Source organism: Balaenoptera ricei, chromosome 2 (assembly GCF_028023285.1).
Source record: "Balaenoptera ricei isolate mBalRic1 chromosome 2, mBalRic1.hap2, whole genome shotgun sequence".
Lineage (NCBI taxonomy): Eukaryota > Metazoa > Chordata > Mammalia > Artiodactyla > Balaenopteridae > Balaenoptera > Balaenoptera ricei.
The window spans coordinates 63,124,908-63,138,859 of NC_082640.1; the positions used below are offsets into that span (position 1 = coordinate 63,124,908).

General features: G+C 47.5%; 1 protein-coding gene across 2 annotated transcripts; it reads right to left on the reverse strand.

The window, feature by feature from the left end:
• Nucleotides 1-208: 208 nt before the first annotated feature.
• TBC1D21 (TBC1 domain family member 21) lies at nt 209-13,080 on the reverse strand. 2 transcript variants are annotated; one of them, XM_059915458.1, is made up of 11 exons: nt 13,021-13,080; nt 6,124-6,231; nt 5,882-5,985; nt 4,872-4,966; nt 4,252-4,362; nt 4,039-4,139; nt 3,023-3,119; nt 2,571-2,671; nt 1,401-1,517; nt 625-708; nt 209-241 (listed from the first exon to the last, which is right to left on the reverse strand). In XM_059915458.1, the coding sequence occupies exons 1-11, from the start codon at nt 13,078-13,080 to the stop codon at nt 209-211; spliced, it is 1,011 nt and encodes a 336-aa protein (XP_059771441.1). The 2 variants fall into 2 exon arrangements, with proteins under 2 accessions (XP_059771441.1, XP_059771442.1); XM_059915459.1 differs by lacking the exon at nt 6,124-6,231.
• Between the last annotated feature and the right edge of the window lie 872 nt (nt 13,081-13,952).

A 13,952-nucleotide genomic window follows, 5' to 3' on the forward strand; every position in this document is an offset into this window, starting at 1 on the left:
CTCTCATTAAACAATCCTGTCTCTGCCCTTATGCACCCCTCCAGGAAACACACTGCTTACCATGAACCATGACTCCAGAAGGCTGTTGATATCGCAGCTGTATTACCTACACCCTCACCCGAACGCCCCATCGGACTTGACCCTGACCTCGCGGCTGAAGCACCACCTCATTCTGTCTGTTGAAGGCATCTGTCGCTTGTGAGTATCCTCAGAGAAAGAAATCCTTTAATGGCTGAGGAACCTGGGGGAGAGGAAGGTTCCGGCAGGTAGAGGCAGACAGACATTGGTCTGTCGCTCTCATTCTTCGGTTCATTCAGCCAGTGACATTCTCCTGAGCCCCTGGGTGCCCCGCCCTGTGCCCAGATCTGCCGGGATGGACGCAGGGAACGAGGGAAGAGGGCCGTGTCCTCGGGAAGCACAGTCTATCTACTTGGGGAGGCAGGAGTTACACAGGCAAACCTGTGAGAAGTCCATGCAGAGCAAGCCCCATGGGTTGGTGGCAGAGAACGTAGCACAAGCTGTGTCCCTGAAGTTGAGTACGCCTGCCATGGGCTGGGCTTGGGAGACTGGGGAGGGCTTCTTGGAGGAGGAAGGGAAGGAGGACAAGTAATTGGTGTAACGTACATCCTTTTGGACGAGCTCCGCGTAGACTGTGCAGGCAGCGGAGACCAGCTCAGCAGCATCAAGGTCTATTAGGTTGTTGCACGCCTGTGCCGGGAGAAGGTGGGGCGGAAGCAGGTCTCCCCCGGGCACAGGCAGCGACCTGCCGCTTCAAGGGGACAAGGCCGCTGCTCACGGCAGTCACTGGGGCCAGCTGATCTCCCCCCCACCAGCTTGGCACAGTGCCTGAAGTTGTACCAATGGAATTTTCTCTATTGGAAAGATGGTAAATGCAGTTTTCATTCTGGGCTTTAGGGAGTCCTGAGGTTCCACCGAGCGTTTCATGGGCTTCTAGGAGGACTCATTTTATGATTGGGGTTCTCTCTAAGATGTTTTTGACAAAGCCTTCAGCTGCTTTTTAGAATTGTTGGAAAATTCCAGGTCTTTTGTCACAGGAGGACCCTAGGGCCAAAGAGTTAACTGTCAGTCTGTCAAGCCTAAAGCTTAAGAACTGTTCAGGGCCTCAGTTTCCCCATTTGCTAAACAGGGGTGATGGTGATGGTGAGCGTTATGGCCTCTCTGTGTCAGGCTTGTCATGAGGCTTAAACAAGCTGGTCTCTAAATGCACACAGTACAGTGTTCGGGGCATGTCCGTCTCATCACTGTTCCTGCCCAGGGGCACAGGGGCCACTGGAGTCCAGGGCCCCCGACCCAGGGGCCTTCACCAGGGATGGTGTGGGTGTCGGGGGCCTCCAGGAGCCGGTGGGGCCGGGCCGGGCCGGGCCCGAGGGTGCTCTCACCAGGAGGATGTCGTCGCCTGTCATGCTCTCCTGCAGCACCTGCTTGCGCACCATCTGCAGCATGCTGTAGGCCACCAGCACCTGGAAGTTCCTGCAGGGCTTCCCCGTCAGCAGGACCTGCAGAGGTGGGCGAGCCTCAGCCTGGCCTGTGGCCTGACACTGCAGACGCCTTTGGGATGGCGCGGTACCCACCCACCACGTGGCCCCGTCCATCATGTCTGGGTCTTGCTGCCGACGTGCTCATTCATTCAGTCATTCATTCATTCAACCTCTGGGGTTCTAGGCATGGTGCTTGCTGTTGGGGGACTCAGAGAAAAAGCCTTCAGGAAATTCACTAGAGAGAGGGAGGGAGGAGGGAGAGAGCATGCGAGAGGGAAGAAGGGAAGGAGGGAGGGAGCAAGAGAGAAGGTGGGAGAGGGAGAGAGAGAGAGAGAGAGAATGCCAAGAATGACTGGGTAACTCTCGGTAGCATTTGAGTGGAGTTTTGGCAAAGCAACAGTTGATGGAAAGTCAACAATCCAGGGGTGTCACCAAAGGCCTGGCAGTGGTCATGGACTTGAGCATGGAGACCAGCAGGCCAGGAGGGAGGGGTGAGGTGGGGGGAGTTGATTTCTGAGGCACTGAATGTCAGGCTGAGCGGTGGGCCGGATCCTGCAGGCAGTGGCGGCCACTGGGCAGGGCAGTGACGGGCGGTGGGCGTGTTCCCGGGGAGGTTCATCTGCTGATGCCCCGGAGACTAGGGTCAAATAACTGTAGGTGCGACCTGTCCTTGGGGGCCCCTCCTCCTCCAGGAGTGAGGGCTCAGAAGAAGTGGGCGCTCAGGTGGAGGGGAAGGCCGAGGAAGAGGTGGCCGGGAAAGTGAGAGCAGAGTGAGGCCCCTTGCACAGGCAGGGTGGCAGGGAAGCCGAGCGCAGGCCAGGCTTCCACTGCACAGGCCGCGAGGCCCCTCCTGCCTGCGCTGCCCTGAGAAGGTACAGTGGTGGGATTAGATGAACAGATGGACCAACTGATGCTCTGTCATCTCCCAACAGGGCGGAAGCAGGCTCAGTGGCCCACTAAATCCCACTGAACTCCATCCAAAGCCAGTAATAAAGGGAGGCAAGGAAAAGGGCTTCCCTGCTGCCTGCCCTAGGGGTAGGGTCTATCCTCTGCCCCAGAGGAGCGCCTCACCTCCCAGAGCCTCCAGACGTCGTCGAAGGACTTGAAGGCACGTTGAAAGTAGAGGCAGAACCAGGGGAAGAGAGACTGCACGGCCCCCGCACCCTTCCCTTCTGTGGGGAGAGAAGCAGGGTGCCAACCAGGGGGCCATGGTCAGGGGAATAGGAGATAAAGCAAAGACAGACAGATGAGGCCAAACAACTGAGCTCATAAACACACTGGGAAATACAAAAACCTGGGCTGTCACTTTTCCATCTGCCCTTGGAGACTGTTTGGGGTGGATTTTCAACTGTCCAGATTTCAACCCCATCCAGATGAGCCCTCTCCCTGGGGCCCAAAGAAAAGACCAAATGACCTTGCTCCCTCTCACATGATTGGGCGCCACTGCCTTGGACTGGTTCCCGGCCCCCTCCCACGCCTGCTCTGGTTGGAGGACATTTAAGATGGCAGAGGGGCGCACTCACTTAAGTGCTCAGCAAACACGGGGTCCAGGAAGTTGATCAGGTTGTTGAGCATGTCGAGGTTCTTGCCCACCCCGATGTTGATGACACAGCTGTGCTCCTGGGAAAGATGGGTGGGAGGGAGGGAACCCCTTGAAAGCATCAGAAGAGTCGGCCTTGCTTCATCAACTCCCCAGTTCTGGAGGCCCTCTGTGTGTCTGGCTCTGGGCCGGGCACGTGTCTCTGTATGAGTCTGAGTGTCAGTGTATGTGTGTTTGCAAACACACATCATGTCTGTGTCTGTGGTGTGTGTGTGTGTGTGTGTGTGTGTGTGTGTGTGGTGGGCATGCGGAGATGTCTCAGGAGTGGCTCACAATGCAGTGAGACCAGTTATTCCTCCAGACACATACCATGGGTCTGGACCAATCAGGACAAGGAAAGAGCAGTGGGTACATTGTTGCAGGGATAGAGAGAGGGATGGGGGTGGGTTCTGGGTAGCCTCTCACAGATCATGAGGACAGGCTTTCCAGAAAGGGAGTAACAGGGAGCAGCACCTTCAAAAGCCCTCCACCTCACAGTGTGGGAATACTGAGCCCCTGGGGGGCCGGGATGCAGGTCATGTGAAGGTAACTGTGGGAGACAAGACTGAAGACAGAGGCCTTGAATGTCTGGCTGCGGTTTTTGGATTTTATTCTGGAGGCTGTGGGGAGCCGTGGAGGATTTGCAGGAGCAGAGCCATGTTTTGGGAGGGGAATGCCAGGAGAAAGGTGGGCCTCACTGGGCCTTGCCAAACCTTTCACGGTTTGACAAGAGCTGGACCCAGAGCATCATTATCCCCTTCCTCAGTTCCAATGCTTGCCACCCCCCAACCAGCACACACCCCACTGGGATTGGCATTGTCTTTCCATGGGAAAAGCTCCTCTGGGACTCAGAGGGCTGCTTCAGGGCTGGAGGAAATGGCTGGGGCTGCCAATGCCTGCCTAACCTCAAGGGGTCGTTTGAGGAATGGGGGTGGTCCCTAAGCCAGGCTCAGCTCTCACCGTTTTCTGTAGGAAGAACTGGAAAAGCCAGAAGGTCTCATGATCATGTTCCACCATCAGCTGGAAAAGCATCACCATCTCATGGAAGCCCTGCTGGTACTCTGGGGTGGAGAGGAGCCAGTGAGGAGGGGCGGAGCCTGGGCTTGGGCAGGTCCTATCCCAGGAAGGAGTTGAGAAGAGGGAGCTGAAGGGAGACCCAGCCCCCTGGCGCACCTGCCTGGGTGTTGCAGACGTAACTCAGGAGCAGGATCTTCTCCAGCCTCTTTTTATCAATAAGGACATTGCCCAGGGGGTCTTTGTCATAGAGTTTCTGGATGTCGTATGCTAGGTTGGAGGCAAGGGATGGTGAGGCACCAGATCACCCCAGCAGAAAGTCCATGGGTTAGTTTATTCCCCTCATTCCAAGAGGCTAGGACCCAGGACATCCTGGGAAGGGGGCCATGAAAAAGGTACATCAGCCCACCAGCCTTTGCCTCTTACCACAACCTGAGCTGCCTGGGCTTTTTCCCACCTCCAAATCTTTGACCAGGCTGTACCCTTTGCCAGGGATGTCCCACCCCCCCACCAATTATAATTCAACCTAGTTCAAGGCCAAGGGGGGAGGAGATGTAGACAAACAGCAGAAACAACATACACCCAGGGATACACAGTGCTGGGCATCTAGGGGCAGCCAGTAGAGCCAGGCGGACAGACTAACCAAGGTTTAGCTGGCAAAATTCCTGGCACACGTCAAGGCAGCTCCCAGGAACCAGTGCACAGATGTGACTGAGGTGGGGCCGGGATGACCTCCAACCCTCCCCTCTGCCCAGCACAGCCCACCCTCCTTGGCTCACCGATGTTATTCCGAGTCTCTATGAAGTTCCGGTGCAGGTTTTCCAGGAGGGGCTGAATCTTCTCATACATCTGGCATAAGGCCTCGTAGTTCTTCCTGTGAGAACAGAACTGAGGCTGAACGAGGCAGCCTTCCCCTCCAGGCCAATCGGGGTAACCCTGAGCAGTGCCCTCACTCAGGCAGTGCCTGCTACCTGTGCTGCCTCCCCTCCCCCCGCCTCTGCCAGCCCTAACCATCCTCTGATTTCCGCCTGGAGTGCAGTGGGATGACAGGTTTAACCTCTGGCTCTGCAGTCTGACCACTGCACCTGAATCCTGGATCCACAACTTAAGTACTGGGTGTCTGCCACTAGGGTCAAGACTTGGGGATATCCCCAGCTCTCTCTAAGCCTCAGTTTCCTTGTCTGTAGAATGGGGCTAACACTAGCACCTATGCCTCAGAATTAGAAGGACTGGATGAGACAGTGTTTTGTGCCCATCATTAGAACGAGCTTAGGTGGTATCGTGGGTTGAATGGTGACCTCCAAAGATAAGTCCATGCCCTAGCCCCTGGAACCTGTGAATATGACCTTATTCGGGAAAAGGGTCTTTGCAGGTGTATTTAACTGAAGGATCTTCAGTTAAATACTGTGTTAAGGTTAAATCTTTAACTTTGAATCTTCTCCACCTCAAGAAGGCCGCACAGGCCGAGGGATGGCTGGGCTGGGCTGGGCTGGGCTGAGCTGGGCGGGGGGGACAGCTGGGAGGTGTTGGGATCCAGCTCAAGTGAGCAGAGTGAGGACTGGTAAACATGGCCGGGCTGGGGTGCAGGGTCGGGAGTGGGGATGGGGGAAGGTACCGATGCCCCCCTGTATGTGGGCCCCCTGTATGTTGGCAGAGCCATGGGGATTTTGTCTCTCAGAAAGAGAAGTCCATTTGAAGGAAGAAGCCTGAACCTACCAGGCTGAGGTGGGCATCCCCTCCCACCTGCACTGCCACCCACCCTCCCCTGACAGGATCTGGAATGTTCTACCTCCTTGTGCTGTCCACCATGAGCCGCTCATCCTGGGAACTCTGCCATGAGTAGTAGCCCGTGAGGAATTTCCAGGCTTCCGTCCTCACGAAGGGGTGCAGACCCTGGGGAGGGGTAGAGGTGAGAGGTCGTGGGCCCTCCAGATGCTTGCCAAAAGGGCCCCTCCCAATGCCATGCTTGCCCCCTTGCCTGCCCATGTCCCCCAGTTCCAGGGTGAGGCCAAGGGTAGCTTAGGACCATACCCTTTCCAGGATGTTAACACAAATGAAGTCTCGTGACTTGGCCAAGTGACCGTTCTCGTCAAAGAAGCCATCCCATTCCGTCTTGTCAATGGGTGGTTTTCTCTTCACCTGGCAAGGAAAACCACCTCAGCCCTCTGTTAGGAACCTTTGGCTTTTCTTTAAGTGTGATTTTTAAGTGATATACTCTGGATTTTGCAATGTGAATCAAAGTTCACAGCCTCTGATTCACTTTTGGAAATTTATCCTGAGGAAATTACTGAAAATATATAGAAAAACGCTGTATGCACAATCATTTTCATTGCACACTACTTACCAAAATGAAAAATGCAAGCACTCTCTAACTGTTGTGCAATAAGGGAATAGTTAAGTAAACTATGGTTTATATGCTTAATGGAATATTGTGAGGCATTTAAATTGATGCTTACAAGGAAAGAATAATAATCTGGGAAAATACAAATGTTAACGGACAAAAAGCAGAAAACAAAACTGTATATTCAGTATCTACTCTCTCTGTGTACTATACTCCATACGTCTGTTACATATTATAAAAACTTCACTTTATATACTCTTAGAGTGAATTAACCACTATAAAAATCCTGTTAGAAAAGACTGAAAAAAAACTCAGCCATAAAAAGGAACGAAATTGAGTCATTTGCTGAGACGTGGATGGATCTAGAGACTGTCATACAGAGTGAAGTTAAGTCAGAAAGAGAAAAACAAATATTATATTATATTATAATATTATATTAACGCATGTATGTGGAACCTAGAAAAATGGTACAGATGAACCGGTTTGCAGGGCAGAAGTTGAGACACAGATGTAGAGAACAAATGTATGGACACCAAGGGGGGAAAACCGCAGTGGGGTGGGGATGGTGGTGTGCTGAATTGGGCGATTGGGATTGACGTGTATACACTGATGTGTATAAAATTGATGACTGATTTAAAAAAAAAAGAGAAAAGACTGAAAAAAAACCCTGAAAAAACCCACCTAAAAACAAAACAGTGATTATCTTTGAGTGATAGGATTATAAGTAATTTTCCCCTTTTTCTTATATTTTCAAACTTTTCTATAATAATATATACTGCTTTGATAATGGAAAAATATAAAATAAACACTAATTAAACACATCCACAAGCTCCATTTTAGCTTTCCTAAAAGAGTAGAACAATGCATCATAAGGAATGGTTTCTGGTTTACATCAGGGGTGTGTGTGTGTGTGTGTGTGTGTGTGTTGGGGGAAAGTGAGTGCAATGCATGCAAAGTAATTTAAAATGCTCATAAAACAATAATTAGGAGTTGAATTCCTGTTGGAACAGGGGAAGATTCCTAGGAGTCTTGTATTGGAGAGAATATCTTGAAATGCCACATTGCAGACTTGAAAGTGTGCTGATGGACAGAGCTTGGCAGGTGACTAGACATATCTGATGTAAATACTCCCAACTTCCCATTAATATATACCTGAATATGCACATGTGTGACTCAAATTTAAATTTGCATACGAGTCACCTGAGGATCTTCTTAAAACACAGATTTTAACTCAGAAGGTCTGGGGTGGGGCCCAAGATGACACATTTCTAACAAGCTCCCAGGGGATTGCTGATACTGGTCCACTGACCACATGTGTAGAAAGGTGTTAGAAGTAAAACAGCACTGGATATTAAAAATTAGAGCCCACAGGCCCAAATTTGGGATAATTTCCACTAACTCCATGTTCTATTGGGATGGATTGAGCAATACACTTTAATGACTCATACATGTTCCATCTTCTGAACCAAAATAGGACATATGGGCCCTAGAAGGTACAAAAAATCTTGGCCTTCGCCTAACCTGGGGAAGCAGGGTCTGCCCTGATGCCGTGTCCCAACTGCATAGGCACTGTCATCTGAGCTGAGCAGAGCCAGGCTTCTGCCCCCCTGACAGCCATCATGATCTCCCAACCTATACTCAGAGACTGCAACACTCAGCAGGAAGTAGAAGGGAACAGGCAGAGCGGGGCTGTGTCCTGGGATCCTTAATTGTAAAAGGGAATGCATGAACTTTAGGAATACATTTCCATATGAATTTTAGTCAATTGGTCAATTTCTACAATAAAGACAGTTGTGATTTTGATGGGGATTGCATTGAACCTATAGATCAATTTGGGGAGAATTGATAACACTATTGAATCTTCTGACCCATGAACACAGTATATTTCTGCATTTATTTAGGTCTTCTTTAATTTCTTTCAGCAATGTTTTGTGGTTTTTGGTGTGTAGGTTATTCATGTATTTTGTCAGATTTATCCCTAAATGTTTCATTTTGGGGGATGCTACTGTAAAAGTGTTATTTTTAAACTTTCAACTTCCAACTCTTCATTGCTAGTATATACAGATACAGTGGATATTTATGTATTGATCTTGTATCCTACGACCTTGCTAACCTCACTTATTAGTCCTAGTAGCTTTTTTGGTGTATCCATAGGATTTGTTATATAGGCCAATGATCAGCAATCTACAACCCATGGGCCAAATCAGGCCTCTAATCTGTTTTTTTAAATAAAGTTTTATTGGCACACAGCCATGCCCATTCACTCATTTGTTGTCTATGGCTGCTTTCATGCTACAATGGCAGAGTTAAGTAGTTACAACAGAGATGTATGGCACACAAAGACTAAAGTACTTACTATCTTGACTTTTACAGAAAAAGTTTGCCAACCCTGACATAGATGATCATGTTATCTGTGAATAAAGGCAGTTTCACTTCTTCCTTTCCAGGCTGGATGCCTTTTATTTCTTTTTCATGTTTTATGCACTGGCTAGAACTTCAAGGGCAATGTCGAAAAAAAGTGGTAAGAGCAGACATCTTTGCTTTGTTCCTAATCTTAGAGGAAAAGCATTCAGGCTCTCATGATTTGGTATGATGTTAACCATAGGCTTTTTGTAGATGCCCTTTATCAGGTTGAGGAAGTTCCCTTCTCTTCCTAATTTGCTGAGAGTTTTTATCAGGGATGGATGTTCTGCATTTTCTGAGATGATCATACGGTTTTTCTTTCTGTAGTTTGCTAAAATGGTAAATTATATTGAATTATTCTGAATGTTAAATCATTCCTTGGATAAACCCCGCTGGTGATGTATTATCCTTTTAATTTTTTAAATTTTAATTAATTTTAATTTTAATTTTATTTATTTATTTTTGGCTGTGTCGGGTCTTCGTTGCTGAGTGCGGGCTTTCTCTAGTTGTGGCGAGCGGGGGCTACTCTTCGTTGTGGTACGTGGGCTTCTCATTGCGGTGGCTTCTCTTGTTGCGGAGCACGGGCTCTAGAGCACAGGCTCAGTAGTTGTGGCGCACGGGCTTAGTTGCTCTGCGGCATGTAAGATCTTCCCGAACCAGGATTCGAACCTGTGTCCCCTGCATTGGCAGGCAGATTCTTATCCACTGTGCCACCAGGGAAGCCCCTGTATTATCCTTTCTAGACATCATTGGCTATTATTTACTACAGTTTTATTTAGGATTTTTGCATCATTGTTCATGAGAGATATTGGCCTATAATTTTGTTTTCTTTTAATGTCTTTGATTTTGGCATCAGGGTAATGTTGGCCTAATAGAATAAGTAGGGATGTATTCCTGCTTTTCAATTTTTTAGAATAGTTTGTATAGAGTTGGTATTATTTCTTTCTTCAGTATTTGGTATAACTCACCAGTGAAGCCATCTAGGCCTGGAGTATTCTTTGTGGAAAGATTATTAACTACAAATTCAATTTTTTATTAGATTGAAGGATAGTGTCAGAAGAAATTGTTTTATTTTTTACTTTTAAAATTAGAGATTTATAGGAATAGGACATTATCCTTTTAATTCACTTTATTATTTTTTCATTTTTTATTTTATTTTTTTGGCTGTGCTGCACTGCATGACGGATCTTAGGCATGCAGGATCTTAATTCCCCGACCAGGGATCGAACATGCCCCCTGCAGTGGAAGCACAGAGTCTTAACCACTGGACCATGAGGGAAGTCCCTCTAATTTACTTTAAAAAATACAAACAAACCATACAGGAAACAACAAGGAATCAATAAACGCATAAAGCATAAAAATGATAGAAATCCAAAGAAATCAATTATGGAAATAAATGCTTACATTCCCTTATTAGTTGTAAACACTTAAAAAGCACTGATGATAGTCTAAGCACTTCATACTTACCAACCGTCTAATCTTCACAGCCACCTATGAGGTAGGTGAGGTTGTTACACTGGTTTACATATTAGGGAACCAGAGCCCTAGAGGGTTAATTAGCATATTTGAAGTCGCACAGTAAATATCAGAGCTGAGATTTGAACCCTGAGCTGTTTGTTGCAAGAGTCAGGGTGCTTAACCCCAACGCCATGCCACCAGGCAGTGTAAAAGACAAGAAATTTCAGTTTGAATAAAAAATATACGCCCTACACATGCTGTTAACAGAAGGTATACCTTAAAATTAAATGCCATAGAAAGATTAAGAAATAAATGATGAACAAAGTTATGAAAAAAGGGTTGAACACAATGAAAGTGGCAAAGTAATCAAAGTACTATGCACAGAACACTATAATAAAAATATGGCATCAACATAATAAGGCAGAGATAATCAGAAACATCTCAAGAAGGCATCTGCTGAGTGCTCGGATAATTTGCATTACTAAACCTCTACCTGCAACAATTGGCTATCTGCCTACTTTGCCGTGGCTGAATTTGTTTATAAAAAGCCACTGACTTCTCCTTCCAGCAAACTCCACTTCTCTCTGCCCAGCCACATCCCTGAATCTCCCCAGACCCAAGCAAACTACGGGCCACCCACCAGAACATTTAAGACATTTGCTAGCAAGCAAAGGACAAGCACAAAAAGCCTGACCACCTGCAGAGGGCTACAGTGATGTGTGTGTGTGTAGGAATTTCCACAGGAAGTCCCCTTCCTCTCTTCACCAGTACATCCACACCTCCTGTCTATGCCTAAGATCCGTCATGCAGTGCAGCGCGGCCAAAAAATAAAATAAAAAATAAAAAAATAATAAAGTGAATAGAATCTGCATCTGGGGTCCTTCAAAGTAATGGAGGTGGTCATCTCAATGGCCACTCAAATCCATCTTCATCCTCCTATATTCCTCCATTCCTTGCTCCGCCAACCTATTAACACCCTGCCCACAATCTGGGTACAATGACCTAGTCATCCAGGAGGAGACCCTGGTAGTCCTTGAGGTGTTGGGTACTCTTCAGCTCTGCAGTAGCACCTTTCCTAGTCCCCTGGGAAGGTTACTGCTAGGTAGGGCAGGTGTGGAAATCTCCTCCCACCTTTGTGGTGTGCCTAAGCAGGTTAAAGCTCTCCACGGGCAAACCTGGGGAAAGCTTGGCCATGCTTCCTCTGGAAAAGGGGTCCAGAAGTGGGAGCCTTAAGTGGTTCAGCCTCTCTAACAGCCGCTAGCGGCCTTGGCTACAGGCATACATCTTTCCACTCTCCTTCCCCCTCTGCATCACTGGGTTTAAGAATTTTCTCCAGTATTTGTTAGTAAAATAAGAAAGCCACTGGAGGATAAGGAAAACTTTCTATGAGGGCTTTTGATGCTGTGTTCCTCTGAATACTCATAGCAACAGAGCCATCAATAAAGCCTGAGTTCATCTGAGGGACAAGACATACTCCCAACAGTAACCATGTCAGTGATTCTTACCAAGGGGAGAGGGGGTGGCCCAAGGAAGGCAGGCATATTAACAGTAGAAAGCTTGGGGAGGATGTGTGCAACTTGAAAGTTATCTGGGTGATTATTAGCAACCCAGGTGTGGAGGGTGTATCATCAGTATAGCATAGTTAGCTTAAAAATAGCTTAAAACAACAGTGGTTCTCAAAGTTAGCTGTGCGTCAGAATCACCCAGAGGGCTTGTTAAACCACAGATCGATGGGCCCCACCCCCAGAGTTTCTGGTTCAGAAGATCTGGGGCTCAAGAGTCTGCATTTCTTGTAAGTCCCCATTTGATGCTGATGCTGCAGACTCAGGCACCACTCTTGGAGAATCACTGATTTAGAAGATGGACTCCGCAGTTTGGGTTTAAATACCAGCTCTGCCACTTACTAGCTGTGGGTCTGTAGGCAAGTTGCTTAGTCCCTAGGCCTCAATTTTCCCATTTATACAGTGAAGATAATAGCTTCATCCACCTCATAGAGTTATGATGAGACTGACTATAAATAATGCATTTAGAACAGTCATTGTACCTAATAAATGCTATATGACAGGTTGTTATTTTATTATTATCCTTCTCTAACTTCAGATAAATGAAGAGAGATATAAAGAAAATTCAAATCAAGGCCTCGTGATAATCTGCAATAGAGCAATAACATTTAAAACTCCGGGAGAGAGAGGCCTGTTTTGCATTTCTGCTTTCTTATGTATCACTCTCTAAATCACTATGATTAATGAGACTTGAGATTGGTTAAGGTCATTATAATTAGTTACTATGATTTTGAAAAATATACTGTATAGAAAATTTTATGACTGAGGCTGAATTCAAATGAATAGTGTAGCATTAATCGGACGCGGAACCGCCTACTAACAAAAGCATTACTGCCACCTGGTGGCAGCATACCAAAATTGTTGGCAAAAACACCATGGAAAATTTATCAGCATCTTTAAGACAACTTGCAGACCTAGACTCATTAAAGTTAGAATGTCACATATGAGGAAAAAGTAACACTGGCTTAGATAGAAGGGTAAAAAAGAACCTGTGTTTTTCAGTCCTGTTGTTTGTAATGATGGTGAGATCAAGGTTTAACCTACGCTGCTCCACTTTCTAGGCCAGCTCAGGGTTCTAGTCCTTCCTACCCAACAGGGGAAAATGGCCCTAATGCAAACCAGAGTTGGGGAGGGAGGGCCTCAGAGCTGATGAAGAACACCCACCAGGATGAAGGAGGCCGACTGCCTGGCAGAGAGGCTGTTTTCAGGAGAGAGGGTGGTCATGGCCCCTGCTAGCTGTCTTCAAAGCAGCCTCTGACCAGAGCTCACTTGGAGCCCTAAGTGATGCTTTAATTAAGCAGGGGAAGATGATCTTCCTTTGTGTTGCATCCCCAGGAGGAACTGGGCCTATTCTGACCTCCCATACTTGAACAGAGCCAGCCAGTGTGTGTCACAAAGCCCCTGGAATCCTCATCACAATGACCTTGGAACATGGGAGCACTCAGCTTTAGAGGTTAAGACACACCCAAGAACCAAGGGGACTAAACCTCCCAGTCACCCAGGAAAACTATAGTCCTTTCAGGATGTCCAGTGGGGGTTGGGATCAGAGGACATGCAGACCAGTGTGCTGGGCTGGTCAGGGAGGGCTTCCTGGAAGAGGTGAACCAGGAAACCTTTCTCTCTATCTCGGGATCTCCCTCCTCTGGGCTCCCTTCACTTGTTATCCCGCCAGACTAGTACCGAAACCTGGAGAACACCTAGAATGGGAACTTTAGATTTATTGGGTGCCACTATCAGAAACTCAGAATCAGAATGTCTGGGCTGGGGACCTGGGGAACTGTATTTTTTGAAAAACTCCCTGGGTGACTCGGATTAGGTATTTGGATGGTAGCTTCAAGGGGTAGAGATCAGTTTCATTTATCTTTATATCTAGAACGCAAAATACAGTGCCCAAGTGACTGAATGAATAAGTTAATTAAAGAGTAAATGAAGCTCTTAAACCTCATCTTACTTTCCTTTCTGTATATATTAGAGAGATTTCTATATATGCCCCATCTCCCCTCCTACCCTGAGTTCTTTTAGGCCAGGGTCAATGTCTGATTCTTGTGCTTTCCTCTCCTAGTGCCAACCCCACCTCCTGGCACTTGGTAGGTGCT